Raw genomic sequence first — 13,971 nt, 5'->3', positions numbered from 1 at the left:
CGACATGCACAGCGTTACGTTCCAGTTATGCATCCACGCGTCTTGGTACACTCGCTCTTGCCCCTCCACAAAAACATAAAGCTAGCTTGCTCTCGGTTCTCCTGCTGCCGGTTGTGAATGGTCACTGTTCCTTTTACAGTCCTTTGACTTCCTCTACTGCCCATTTCTTATACATACATACATATGTATGTATGTATGTATATGTATGCATATGTATTAAGATTATGGCTCCTCTAGGGAACTAATAATATTCGGGCTAGATGTTATAAAGTAGCTGTGATTTGGATGTTACTTCACTAGGAAAGTAGTATCAGTGGCATCACTACTTTACCATGCATGCCACTGAGACGGGAAGATTTATTTCACTCGACAAAGCATATTGGCAGGAATATATGCCTTTTAATTATTGAGGTAACTATAGGTCATTATAATACTTTTTAGAAGATATTGGGATTGTGATTGTAGTTGTTTTTAAAAGAATTTTTTATTTAAAAATATATTAAAATAATATTTTTTAGTTTTTAAAGAATTATTTTTTATATCAATACATAAAAATATTTAAAATAAAAAACACAATTTCATTCCAAACACAATTATACTCAGCGGTACACCTCTTTTCTCGTTGACAACCCTTTTGAGACAGGAGATTTGAACATCAATTCATCATTGAGCTTATTATATATGTTGCTTTGTCAGTGCACGGTGCGTGTCTGGGTATAATAAAGTTGGACAAATAGCACAAACAATCGTTGCAGTAGTTTTTAAAATAATATTTTATTTTTTAATATTTATTTTCAATATTAGAACGATACAAAAATATTAAAGAATTTAATTCTTTAAAAAATAAGATTTTAAAAAACTACTGTTGAAACGTGGGATCAAACACCCATGTCGTGATGTTTCTTTGCCTTTGTTACTTCAGAGATAAATCCCAGAAACATGCCTTCTTCTCCCGGCAAGAAAATTGTGAATCGGATTCGTCAAGTCTCTGATTCCGACCCTTTACACTTTCATGTTTGCCCTTAATATATCAGATTTTTTTTATTTTTTTTTCAGTAAAGGTCTTGATGTTTTAAGATGCCAATCTCTTTTTGAGATTTTGCAGAAAGTTGTTCGCGTGTGGAATGAAAGAAGAAGATCTGCAAGGCTTGCTTCTCGGTGCTATATATATATATATATATATATAAAGAGTGCAGTTGTATTTATTTTATGATTTAATTAGGACTCAGTTATCAATCCAATCCTATGATAACCTGGTGAGTGTGGTGTGCGGTAATGAAATTATTTAAATACATAAATTTAAGCTACCATGATAGTACAAACACAAGAAACACTCCCAGCAGGAAATTTGAATGTAGCTCTCATGAATATGGTTTTGGTACTCGTTTTTATATAATAATATAAATTATATTTTAAAATTTTATTTAATAATTTAAATTAATGGATTGAAATAGTTTTTTTTATATGATATTAGAGTACTAATAACCAAACAATCACGAGTTCAAAATTTAAATCTCAACATTACTATTTATTTGATAAAAATTAAATACAATGTAATATAAATTTGTATAAATTTCAAGCTTAAAAAGCTTTCATTTAAAGAGATGTATTAGAAAATAATATAAATTATAACTTAAAACTCACCTAACAGTTTAAGTTATTGGATTAAAAAATAAAAGGAAAATGTCATTCATCTTATTTAAATAGTACTTATTCTTTAAATTTTATTTTTGATATTAATATATTAAATGATGTAAAGATACTTCAAAATTTAATTTTAAAAAAATCTTTAAATTTTTATAAAAACACTTTTAAATTACAAAAATAAACCAAACAAAACAAGTAAATATATCCTTATGCATGTACTTGAATTGAACAAAAAAAATTTCCACCCACAATATATTCCTTTTATTTATAATCAAATGAAATTGTGACCTGCAAGTCTCACAAAATCAATGGTTAATGAAATGTCTTTTTATCTCTTTGATGCTTATTAGGGTTGAGTTCACAAGAGTTTTTTGAATTTATTAGAAATTGAGTATCTCTTAACATTTTTTATCTTTCTATTTTATTTTTTACTGTTATTATTATTTTATATTTTAAACTCATTTATTTGTTTTCATTTAGACTAACATGTCTTGTAAATCGAAGTTTGAATATTTATAAATTTCTTTGTATTAAAAAATTAATTGTACAATCAACCTTATTCTAGGATGCATTTCTCTTTTCAGTTTTGAATATTTATGAATTCAAAGAGGGAGGTGGTTTTAAGGATGGAATCCCATTTAACATGGTATAAATAATTGAATATCTCGAAATAAATATATGTATAGGTCAAGATGAATTTTATAATAACAGTATTACACATATATGAAAACATGTATGATTTTGGAGACAAAAACACTATGAGTTGATCGTGCTTCTATATATAATACTTTTTTAACTACTAATGGAACTCAAAAATATAAGCTTTGGTATAGTTGTTATTTCTTAACATATACAGTCTTTATAATTCTAGGTATTTATATTTTAGACATCAAATTTTTAGGTAAGAGGCAAAAGATAAAGTTACCAAAATGAGAGATAAAAGATTAAGATTCTGTTAGGTCAAATTTTGACTATGAAAGAGATCTATATTAATATCAAAAGGTTTTTCTAGAAAAAAAAAAAACCTCAATAAAAGTTGTTTGGGATTTTGACTATGCTAAAAGAAATATATATACTAGAATCTCCAAATTGTTTTCACTTTAGTTTGATTGATTTTAAGTATTGAGACTAATTACAAGGTGTTCAGGGGTTAAAAATTAAGTTATTAAGATTCCTATAATGTTTTTTTGTGTATTTCAAGTAAAAATAAGTTGCAATTTAGGTTGTACGATCTCATATGTCTAGATTTTATTTTTTTAATCATCAAAGATGATTAATAATTATTATAATAAATGATATATTGTATGTCCAGATAAATAATATATTATCTATTTAATAAAATAAAAAAAGGTTAAAGCAAACAATATGCTATCAACTTGAGCTTAAAATAAAATAGTGTGTGACATTTATCTACTTGACCCTAAAAAAAAAAAAAGAATGAATGAGATTCTTCAGGTGTACTAAAGTTTTGATAACAATACTATCAGAAATACTATGATAAAATAAATTTAATGATCTTTAAAAATTAATAATAATATTGTTAACAGTTAAAGATTTATTTATCTTTAAATGGTGCATATGCTTGTTCAATATTAGGTGTTTTCATTATTTAAAAAAAAATATTAATAATATTTATTGATGTTATTCAATTCAAATAATGTTGTTATCAAAACTTAGATATGTGCCTTTAGATTCTCATTCATTCTCTTTTTCTTTATATATATATATATATTAATTTTTGAAACCTTTTAAAGCATCACTACTAACCACTGTTCACGGTGATTTTTTAAAAAATCACAATTATTATCAGTGATTTCCACCAAAATGTACTATTTTTTTAATTTTTAAATGTGATAATTTTTTTCTTAGCAAAAAACTCCACCTCCTCAATGGCCTATTTAAATATTTCCAGAAATAAAAACACGTTCAAATTTCACCCACATCTCTACAGTCAAATGCCCTTTTTGAGAAACAATCACAGCCGAAGGATCCATTAACCATGCTCCACGATTAACCCTCTCCATCCAGACAAAGAGTAAACTCTAATCTAGTAGTTTGAAAAACTAACAACTCTGCTGTACTTGTTTAAAGCCCAGTTGACAGAAATGTTTGAATGCCCGCAAACTCTTATATAAAACTCACCTCATTTGTGGACTAAATTTATTATTTTCACGCAAAACTCATTAATAATTACTAAAATATATATCATTATCCACCTTTCTCTTAAAGAAAGAGAACAATTTTACTCAGAGCAGGGAATATAAATGAAAAACTTAAAATTATAAGCAGATATCTCATGAAGATTATAAATATATTTCCTAGTTGGACCAGGTTTCCATAATTTTTTTACTTGACATGGAATTGGTTTCAAGCTTCTTATATGAAAATGTAAAAAAAAATCAATTCAAAATTCAAAAAATTAGTGTTTTTTAAAAGAATTTAAAACAAAAATACAAATGTGCTCACTAGCGGTTTTGCAAAGAATATTACCTAAGATTAGTCCCTCCTTTAAGGCTTTAAGCTAACCTGACTGAAGGATCAAGTTATATATTATAAAACTAGAGGGATCAATGTGATGATTCTTTAAAATACAGAATCTTAACTATATTTTACCCCCCAACAAAACTTCTCTCTGTGAAAGTACATTCCGTAGTAAAATAATGTTTTTTAGCACACAGAGAGGCCTGACACATTATTTACCAGTGGCCGAGAGAGAGAGAAACAGTTCTAGAGAGAGAAAGAGAGAGAGAGTTTAATTTTTGAATGTGATTGTTATTAGTATATTTGTCATGATCTCTTCTGTCTGCTAGTGTGTACATTCAAACTAGACCTGCTAGTTTCTCAGATTCTCCCTTTTCTTTTATTTTCTTACAATGATTTCGACCGTTTGTGTCAGTTTCTCAATTTTCAAACAAAAGCAGCTTCTGGGCATTCCTCATTCTCAGTGAGTGAGGGAGGGATTCCTTTGCTTTTGAAGATCAAACTGGTTTTAATTGTTCATTCTGGAGGCAGTACTTAATTCTAGCTTGCACGAAGTTTGAGTCTTGAAGGAAAAGTTGTTGTTCCTCCTAGTGAGTTTCTGGATTCAATCGAGAGAGAAACAGCTCTGGTTTCGATAAAGTTTGAGTCTTGAAGACAAGAGTTGTGAGTTATTGAACTTTAGAAGCAGTTCAGGTTTCAACTGAGAGAGAAAAGGAGAGAGAAGTTGAAGATCAAGCTATACAGCTGGTTGTTGCTTTCTGGAGAGATGACAAATTCTGATTCCTGAGGCGTAAAGGTTGGTTCTTGGAGTTGATTTCTTTTGCATTTTATGATCCTATCTGGAAAAAAAAAAGTGATCTTTTTCCCCTTTAGCTTTTCCCCCCTTCTTATTGGGTTCTCTTATCTGGTTTTTGAAGATCAGTCAGTTCACATAATTCATGGTTCCATTCTCTTCCTGTATCATTTTCTTCTCGTAGAGACAGGAGTGGCTTTGAATTGTGGAGGTCTTTGAATGTCGAGGAAGGTCAAATCTAATTGAGGTATACCGTATATATATTTTGCATTTATTGATTTGATTTTTTTTTCTAAATAAAAATGAACTTGTAGTGGGGCTGGTCCATTGAATCAATCTTGAAGAATTTAAATACACCAGATGTATATTACAAATGTAGATAGAGACTTGTAACTTCTCTTCAAAGAAAAGTCTCTCTCTCTCTCTCTCTCTCTCTCTGAACCAGCTAGCTCTCTATTTATGGGGATAAAAATGGCAATACACAGCCTAGAATTCAGCTTTTTATCCAAAAATGAAATCTTGACCATTGGATATCAATCAAGATCACCTTAAGAAAGCTTAGAAGATAAATCTGATACCCATGTTCTACCTTCTTCATGGTTGAAAAGTAAAGTTTCAGAAATTTCTCCTTTCACTTCCCATTGTACCCTTCAGCACGGCGTGGGAGGAAGTGTTTGGTAATATATTACCGGTTATATTTTAAAATGTTTTTTAAATTTAAAAATATATAAAATAATATGTTTTTTATTTTTTAAAATTAAAAAACATAAAAAAAATAATTTAAGAAAAAAAAACAAATCAAAATTTTTGACAGCTCAAGATTGTATTCAAAAGGGTGTTTTGGTATTTGCACGGTGTTATGTCTTACTAGGACGGCAATATATTTTAGTCTTTAAAGAAGAAAGTTCTTTCAATTTCACGAGTCGATCCATATTAAATTACAACAGTTTTGTGTTTTGCTGGACATGCATTCTTTTAGGTTTAATTTTAGTTGGCATTTAATGATCACTTAAAAAGCCATGGAAATGATTTGTGGGAGCATCTTAAAGGGTACTTTGATTTGGTTGGTCAAGTCTTGTTTTCAGTTAAACAAGCTTTGTGTGATCACGCAAGATTCTCGAAGCCCTTGATGTTTACGTATTTGTTTTTTATTTGTGGTTTATTTTAAAGAACTAGTAACATTAGTTTATAATTTATGTATGATGACTTTAACTGCTCCACTACCGTTGAATTTTCTAAGCAAATATCATTTCCTTCCTCGTTTTTTAATGCCTGGGTCGTCACTTTAAGGTCTGGTTCTCTTTGTAATTCAGTTATTGCAGCTCTGGAGGCCAATTTGATCCGTACACATTAGAAATCATGGTGGAAGATAGAGGGAAAGAAGTTGTGGTTGATATTCAGTCAGTTGAAGACTGGTTATGTCATGCACAAGAGCTTGTTCCTGTAGCCGTTGACAAGGCCAGGGAGGTTAAGGGCTTTCCTGGTAGATGGAAGATGATAATTTCCAAGTTGGAGCAGATCCCATCGCGTTTATCGGACTTGTCAAGCCACCCTTGCTTCTCCAAGAACTCTCTTTGCAAGGAGCAATTGCAGGCTGTGTCAAAAACACTCAAAGAAGCAATTGAATTGGCAATCTTATGTATGGGTGAGAATTACTGTGGTAAGCTTAGGACGCAGAGTGATCTTGATGCTTTATCTGGTAAACTGGATTTGAATTTACGAGATTGTGGACTTCTGATCAAGACTGGGGTGCTTGGGGAGGCTACTATGCCTTCAGCAGCTGTGGCTGGCTCATCAACACAACCTGAGGCTGCTATTCGCAGCAATACAAGGGAATTGCTCGCCCGGCTTCAGATTGGGCACTTGGAGGCGAAGCATAGAGCTCTCGACACACTTGTTGAGGTCATGAAGGAGGATGAAAAGACTGTTTTGGCTGTTATGGGGCGGTGCAACATTGCTGCTTTAGTCCAGTTGTTAACAGCAACTTCTCCTTGCATTCGAGAAAAGACTGTCACTGCAATCTGCTCACTTGCAGAATCTGGAAGCTGTGAGAATTGGCTTGTTTCAGAGGGTGTTCTGCCACCTCTCATAAGGCTTGTTGAGTCAGGCAGCACTGTGGGCAAAGAGAAGGCTACAATTTCTCTCCAGAGATTGTCAATGTCAACAGAAACAGCCAGGGCAATTGTTGGGCATGGTGGTGTTCGACCACTGATTGAGATCTGTCGAACTGGTGATTCTGTTTCACAGGCAGCAGCTGCTTGCACGTTGAAGAATATCTCAACTGTCCCTGAGGTTCGACAAGATCTAGCTGAAGAAGGGATCGTGAAGGTAATGATCAATCTCCTAGATTGCGGGATTTTATTGGGATCAAAAGAATATGCAGCAGAATGCTTGCAGAATCTCACTGCCAGCAATGACAATCTGAAAAGAGCTGTTATTTCAGAAGGCGGAATTCGAAGTCTATTGGTATATCTTGATGGTCCACTACCCCAAGAATCTGCAGTTGGGGCATTAAGGAATTTGGTTAGCTCAGTTTCTAAGGAAATGCTGGTGTCTTATTGTTTTCTACCCCGTTTGGTTCATGTGCTCAGGTCTGGATCACTGGGTGCCCAACAGGCTGCTGCATCTGCAATTTGCAGGGTTTGCACATCAGCAGATATGAAAAAATTGGTAGGTGAAGCTGGGTGCATCCCTCTTCTTATAAAATTGCTCGAGGCTAAATCAAACAGTGTTAGAGAGGTTTCTGCGCAAGCAATTTCGAGTTTGGTATCCCTTTCCCAGAACCGAAGAGAAGTTAAAAGGGATGATAAAAGTGTGCCAAATCTAGTGCAATTGCTTGATCCAAGTCCACAGAACACTGCAAAGAAATATGCTGTAGCGTCCCTTGCATCACTCGCTTCGAGTAAGAAACGTAAGCGGTTGATGATTTCATATGGAGCGATTGGGTATCTCAAGAAGCTTACTGAGATGGACATCCCTGGCGCTAAAAAGCTACTCGAGCGATTAGAAAGAAGGAAATTAAGTTTGTTCGGTAAGAAATAGAGAGACGAAAATCTACTTTTGTATGACAAATTCTCTTCCCTTTTCCTTCATGTATTCACCGTTTAATTCTCTGTACGAAACAAAGTAGTCAATGACAAGCTGGGAGCACTCAAAAGTGTGCTAATCTATGCGATCGATGTTCTATTTATAAAAATACGTAAGAAACCTCTTATGCAGTTATGCTTCTTTTATTCTTCTTCTAGCTTCCATATTTCGCTGGTTGACAGCGCTGCAGCCATCATATTTCCGGCCCCATTTCTTTCTGTTACTCGCTTCTCTTTATGTTTGTGTAGATCAGAGATCTTCATGGCATCGTAACTGTCATATTTTAGTCGTGGATGGAATGGAAGATGTCCCAACCGGTGATTTAAGCCTCCGCAAGGCAACGCAGCTGATCAGCTTCAGGGTTCTTTGTTGAAAATTCTCTTGGGCTGCCATCCACAACTGGGGGTCTCAAAGATTTCCCACAAAGAAAACATGTTGCATTGTCGTCCTCAATAGTTGTGAAATGATGGTGCCCCAACTATTGTGCTCAATGTACAGTGCTGTAAAGACTAATGAGCAGAACCACTCATTGATGCTTCAAATTTGCTGTCAAAGGCCCAGTTGCGCCAGAAAGAAACCTCAATGGATTCAATCGTCCATGAAGCAAAAAGGCAACGCCTTCCTTTTTGTTTTTTTGTGATTTAAATTTGTATTCACAACCTAATCCCAGAAGATAAATGCAGCCACAGATCCCACCTTTCGGAAAATATCCCCGTACTTCATTAATGTTAGCTGTGCACCTGTAAAATTGAAGATATAAATACGACCATACCAGGATCTGTTGTCGGTTGTAGACTTCAAGAGTAGATTAAAGCACTGATGTCTTGGCCCCACCACCGTGGTACCTTTTTTACTCATCACCATCCATAGTTTAAAATGAAAGGGCAGCAGCTAACATAGGATGCATTCGGGATTGCGTGAAAGTACGGCGGTAATTTTTTTTTAAAATATATAAAATAATATTTTTTTATTTTTAAATTTTTTTAACACTAGTATATTAAAATAATATATAAAAATAAATTTAAATCTTTATAAAACACTGCACAGAACACATTCGCAAACAATATCGTCCTTACTCTACCTCTAGTTTAATTTGCAAGCCGGTAAGAAAAATAATTACATGTGAAAAATGTAGTTCTCCGAATATAAATATTTAATTTCTTTAATATATAAATATGGTAGCTCCCTACCGACCATTGTCGCCAAAATTATATAAAGCAGCCCAACTAAGATTCAGTGGGCTTATGTATTGGCCACAAAGTTTGGAACTTCTTGGGCTCACCTTATTGCTAAAGGGCAAAATAAAAATTCAAGGCTAACTTTATCGTCGCGGGATCGTGGACTTTAGCAGAGATGAAGATTTGAGCTGAAATTAATAGATATTAATCCGGATTTGATTTGAATGTATAGATAAAGGATGAATATTATTAAATTTAATTTAAAATTTATTCTAAACTAATTTAAAATATATATTTATATTATATAAATATATTTTTAAAAAAATAAGATTTATTAATACAACATGATTTATATATATATTTTTAATATTAATAGAAAACAACTTATAATATTTATTATTTTGTTATTTAATAAAATCATACATGGTTTAAATATATATATTAATTGCTTTATTTTTTCTTGAATAATAAATTACACACTTGAATCGATAAATATTTTATTTTTTCTGATAAATAAAAAATTATGATATAGCCCGTAATTCCCTGTTTTTAGTCAGATCGCAGACCCCTCTGATCTTATCATTACCCAGCAATTCCCATATTCGGCTGCGTGCAAAGCCACCGCACTGTCTAAAATCAGCCTACCTGTACACATCATCATCGGTCTTCACACAAAATACTTCACTTAATGACACGTACATGTGATCAGAGCCGTAGATGATGGATAAACCAATTTGAGAGATGGCTCGAATTTCATGCAGACAAAGAAGTGAATAAAAAAGGAGACCAACAAATTAATTTTGTATTTTAGTCCTGGGAGAGAGCGCACCAAACATGGCCTTGTCATGGTCTATCATTAGCTGATATAGAAACTTAAAAAACACTGGTGGCTGCGCATTTGCCAATTCTATCTCTTTAAGAACGAAGTCTCAATGCTTTTGTAGAGAGAGAGAGGCGGCTAAGGAGAGATTGTGAATTTCGAGGCCATATCCATCTGGGCACTCCCTTCGGTATTACACGCACACTCGCTGTCTATCTTCTCTTTCTCCTTAGAAATAGTGAATTTGCGAACCCCCTGTGTTTGATTCTTGATCTGTGCTTTTTCTGAGGTCAAGCTTTGGTCTTTATTTATTAGAGTATGTTCATGTTTGTTTCTATTAGTTATTTTAATCATTGCAACTTTATTGCTGATGACTTTGAGGTTGCTATATGTCTTAACTTTTATTTGGGTCTTCTAAAGTTGATTTCTTTTTGTTGCATTCTTGATGTGAATTACTGATTTTCAGGTTCAAAAGCAAATATTGTTTCTTTCTTTAGCTTCTACTGTTGTTGTCTTTCTTTTATATATATATGGGCTCAGCTAGATATAATATTTTTGTTTAATCAGGTCAGTAACATTATTTCAGGCTTGAATTCTGATTGACCGTTTTCTTTTTTATTAATTTTCTCTATACTACGAAGGCCAAAGGCATACAATCATTGAATTCACTAGATTCCTAGAATCTTCAATTTCTAAAGAGTTTGGGAAGCTGGTCAGTTTTAAATTGAGAATTGTTTCATTAAGAGTTATGTGTGTTTGGTGATTCATCAAGAAACTCAGACAGAAACTAGTGATAATCTACTGGAATTGTTTTTTTTTGCTGTTAAAGAAGATTGCATGGGTTGCTTGTCTATGATATATCAAAGAGAGTAAACTTTGAGGTTCTATAAGTATACGCCTCAATTGCTCTCTATTGTGCGGATTAGGTTTAAAAGATTTCGTTTTGAAATTATAGTCAAGGAATGAGTGGTCCTGATCTGATAACTGCAATGATTTTTATCTTATGTTTATTGGATTTAGACAATTTATTATAGCTTTACTTTGTTGAATTTGTTAAAAGATTGTTTAGAGGACATTTTTTTTGTAATAAACAGCCATTGGCACAGTCTAAGAAAGGACCCCGAGAATCTCTTTCCATAGAGATGATTTTTCTGAGTTTTGTTTTTGCATCTCTTCATTTTTTTCACGATGGAATGTTTGCTTTGTCCATGTTTAATTATGTTAAACTCTATTACTTCTTGAGTTCCAAGGATAGGTCATTAATTGATCTTGCAGGTTTGATCAAGATAAAAGATGAGTACACTCGATGCAACTAGAGCAGAACTTGCTCTTATAGTTCTGTATCTGAATAAGGCTGAAGCCAGGGACAAGATTTGTCGGGCAATTCAATATGGTTCAAAATTCTTGAGCGATGGACAGCCTGGTACCGCCCAAAATGTTGACAAATCAACCAGCTTAGCTCGGAAAGTTTTTCGTCTTTTTAAGGTAGAGTTATATGATATAACATTAAATACGATTAAGTGGAATTACATCTGGCTTTGTTTGTATCCCTTCAAATCTAGGAAATATAGAACTTTTTCCTGTCTTTCTTTCTGTAACCAAAAACATGTATAATTGTTCAGTAAATGGAAGCCGAAAAGGTACTTTAAATTGGGTGTCCATTTTGTTCCTAGAAAGAACTAGTGGAATGAATGAAAATGCTGAAGGACCTACATTTGGCAGTGTTTCATGTGGTCATTCTATGAAGAGGAATGAAAGCTATTCTTCTTGTATTTATGATTTGGCAAATTTTACCACATGCTTCTTGATCTTGTCCAATTGCAGTTTGTCAATGACCTGCATGGTCTTATTAGTCCAGTTTCTCAAGGGACCCCCTTGCCTCTTGTTTTATTGGGAAAGGTAAGAATGATTTGTTAATAAAATGTTTTTGTTACAGTATCACTGTCTTCATGGTGGTGACTTTAACAATTGGATGCTTATTTCAGTCCAAAAATGCGTTGTTGTCAACTTTCTTGTTTCTTGATCAAATTGTTTGGCTTGGAAGAAGTGGCATTTACAAGGTATGAAATGCTTCACTCTATTTTAATCTTTTAATGTTTCAGAATGAAATTATATGAGAAGCATTAGTTAGAAACCTGAGAAGTCTTGATATTTACAGAACAAAGAACTTGTTGACCTAATTGGCCGAATATCCCTTTTCTGTTGGATGGGATCCTCAATTTGTACTACTTTGGTTGAGGTTTGTAGCTTTTCACTTCCTTTCTCTTAGAAATTGAGGGAATGAGCATCTTTTTGCAAGCTGAAGATGATTTCTATGACATCTTCCACCATGTCCACATCAGGTTGGGGAGCTTGGGAGGCTTTCTGCGTCAATGAAGAAGTTAGAGAAGGAGCTTAAGGATGGTGAAAAACATCATGTATGTACATCATTGTCGTATCAGGCTGATTGTTTAAATGCTTTCATGTAATAAGGCATTCTTATTGGTGGTCCTTTTTAAGCACAGGATGAGCAATATCGTGCCAAACTTAAAAAATCAAATGAAAGGTCTCTAGCCCTTGTCAAATCAGCCATGGACATTGTAGTTGCTGTTGGGCTGCTTCAATTGGCACCCAAGAAAGTCACTCCTCGTGTTACAGGAGCTTTTGGAGTTGTTACCTCTCTAATCTCTTGCTACCAGGTATCCATTCTTCTCATGCACTGTTTTATTGGTAACCGGGAAATCATCAGTATATTACTTTACTTTTTTGAGATTGGCTATGGATTGCCCACTAAAGCATATCTCCTGCCCAATCCAAGATTCAATTTCGGCTCTTCACCACCTTTGCTTCCTCCCATAGCATCTCCAAATAGTGTCAGTGTAAATTTGATGCTTTTAGTTTTTAGAGAGTACACTTTGCTATTACTGAACAACCAAAAAAAAACTGTTTTGCTTTTCATAAACTATATTTAATTGGCATTTTTTAAGTTAATTATTTTTTTGGTCATCATTTCAACATAGTAAACTGTTTTGATAGCACACATCAAATATTTTCTTTAAAACAACATCTTGCCCTGAAGTATGATGAGGGGCGGTGATATTGCCAATCAAACCATTTCTAACCAAATGAGGGAGAAGGGTGCTGTGATGTGTGAGTGCGCTCATCTGAGTATTTGTGTGTCTGAGTGATAGGGACAGTTTTACCATGAATGTGCATGCATTGCATGAAGCACTGCTGGGTTGAGCTTGCTTTATTTGGATTTTGTTTTTTAAAATTGAAGTTCCCTGAAGTTTTGGGAGGTGATGCGCGCGCTCTTTACTGATGGATATTCTTTCTGCCATGCAGTTGCTTCCATCACCACAAAAGCCAAAGACAAATTGAAGACACGAGCCTGTTCTGCTCAAGAAGTCAAAAAATGTCATCTCAATAATTATTTGAACTTTGTGATAAACCCGTGTTGGTGTAAAGCTTTTTAGCTTCTTGCCATCTTGTGGGTGACCTGGAAGGTTATTTACCTATTTAGTTCTCTATTATTCAGCACCCTCGTTAGTCACAATTCACAATCCATTACAATCTATCTTGCAGTAGTAATGATAATTCAGCAAATGTAATCTCTGGTCCATGTTTTACTCTACAATCATAGCAGCTGACCTCCTAATGTTTGTCTTGGGGAGGGCTCTACACTAAACTAAATTCGGGTCACAGATTTGCACATATGCCTGAAGTAGGGTGGCATTTTTTTGGCTTTTCCACATGCGTTCATAATTCTCGTATAAATGATTATGTTCAAGTCAACCTACCTGGCCAAACATCATCATCTAAGCTCGGTGGTATACATTTTATGTTTGTTTCTGCGTGCTTGGGTGTTTGGTTTTGTTGATGAGGTATTTGTTTCTCGTTATCTTTGTTAGATTGTCCCCTTCTCCATCAGTTAGGATGCTATTATAAATCCTCCATTTTTTTTTTGTCACGTAAAGAGGGTTTTT

The 13,971-nt window shown here is 33.8% G+C and overlaps 2 protein-coding genes across 4 annotated transcripts; both read left to right on the top strand.

The window, feature by feature from the left end:
• The first annotated feature begins 4,344 nt into the window (after window positions 1–4,344).
• On the top strand, window positions 4,345–8,154 carry LOC105124920 (uncharacterized). 2 transcript variants are annotated; one of them, XM_011025125.1, is made up of 3 exons: window positions 4,345–4,924; window positions 5,112–5,168; window positions 6,235–8,154. In XM_011025125.1, the coding sequence occupies exon 3, from the start codon at window positions 6,281–6,283 to the stop codon at window positions 7,961–7,963; it is 1,683 nt and encodes a 560-aa protein (XP_011023427.1). In that variant the 5' UTR covers window positions 4,345–4,924; window positions 5,112–5,168; window positions 6,235–6,280; the 3' UTR covers window positions 7,964–8,154. The 2 variants fall into 2 exon arrangements, with proteins under 2 accessions (XP_011023427.1, XP_011023426.1); XM_011025124.1 differs by having other exon boundaries at window positions 5,106–5,168.
• Window positions 8,155–9,997: 1,843 nt separating this feature from the next.
• Window positions 9,998–13,643, top strand: LOC105124919 (peroxisomal membrane protein 11D). Of its 2 annotated transcripts, none has more exons than XM_011025122.1 (8): window positions 9,998–10,196; window positions 11,282–11,491; window positions 11,831–11,905; window positions 11,992–12,066; window positions 12,165–12,245; window positions 12,349–12,423; window positions 12,511–12,684; window positions 13,331–13,643. In XM_011025122.1, the coding sequence occupies exons 2-8, from the start codon at window positions 11,300–11,302 to the stop codon at window positions 13,364–13,366; spliced, it is 708 nt and encodes a 235-aa protein (XP_011023424.1). In that variant the 5' UTR covers window positions 9,998–10,196; window positions 11,282–11,299; the 3' UTR covers window positions 13,367–13,643. The 2 variants fall into 2 exon arrangements, with proteins under 2 accessions (XP_011023424.1, XP_011023425.1); XM_011025123.1 differs by lacking the exon at window positions 9,998–10,196 and adding an exon at window positions 10,658–10,718.
• Window positions 13,644–13,971: the final 328 nt, after the last annotated feature.

Source organism: Populus euphratica, unplaced genomic scaffold (genome assembly GCF_000495115.2).
Source record: "Populus euphratica unplaced genomic scaffold, PopEup_1.0 scaffold32.1, whole genome shotgun sequence".
Taxonomy (NCBI): Eukaryota; Viridiplantae; Streptophyta; class Magnoliopsida; order Malpighiales; family Salicaceae; genus Populus; species Populus euphratica.
Note: the sequence above shows the minus strand (reverse complement) of the source record. Positions and strands in the feature narration are given on the sequence as shown.

What these genes read in the sequence shown, in the direction of transcription:
- LOC105124920 (XM_011025125.1), top strand. Translation starts at nt 6,281, where the DNA reads ATGGTGGAAGATAGAGGGAAAGAAGTTGTGGTTGATATTCAGTCAGTT.
- LOC105124919 (XM_011025122.1), top strand. Translation starts at nt 11,300, where the DNA reads ATGAGTACACTCGATGCAACTAGAGCAGAACTTGCTCTTATAGTTCTG. An exon ending in GAAGAAGTGGCATTTACAAG is followed by an intron (nt 12,067 to 12,164) that starts GTATGAAATGCT and finishes TGATATTTACAG; the next exon opens with AACAAAGAACTTGTTGACCT. An exon ending in TTTGTACTACTTTGGTTGAG is followed by an intron (nt 12,246 to 12,348) that starts GTTTGTAGCTTT and finishes TGTCCACATCAG; the next exon opens with GTTGGGGAGCTTGGGAGGCT.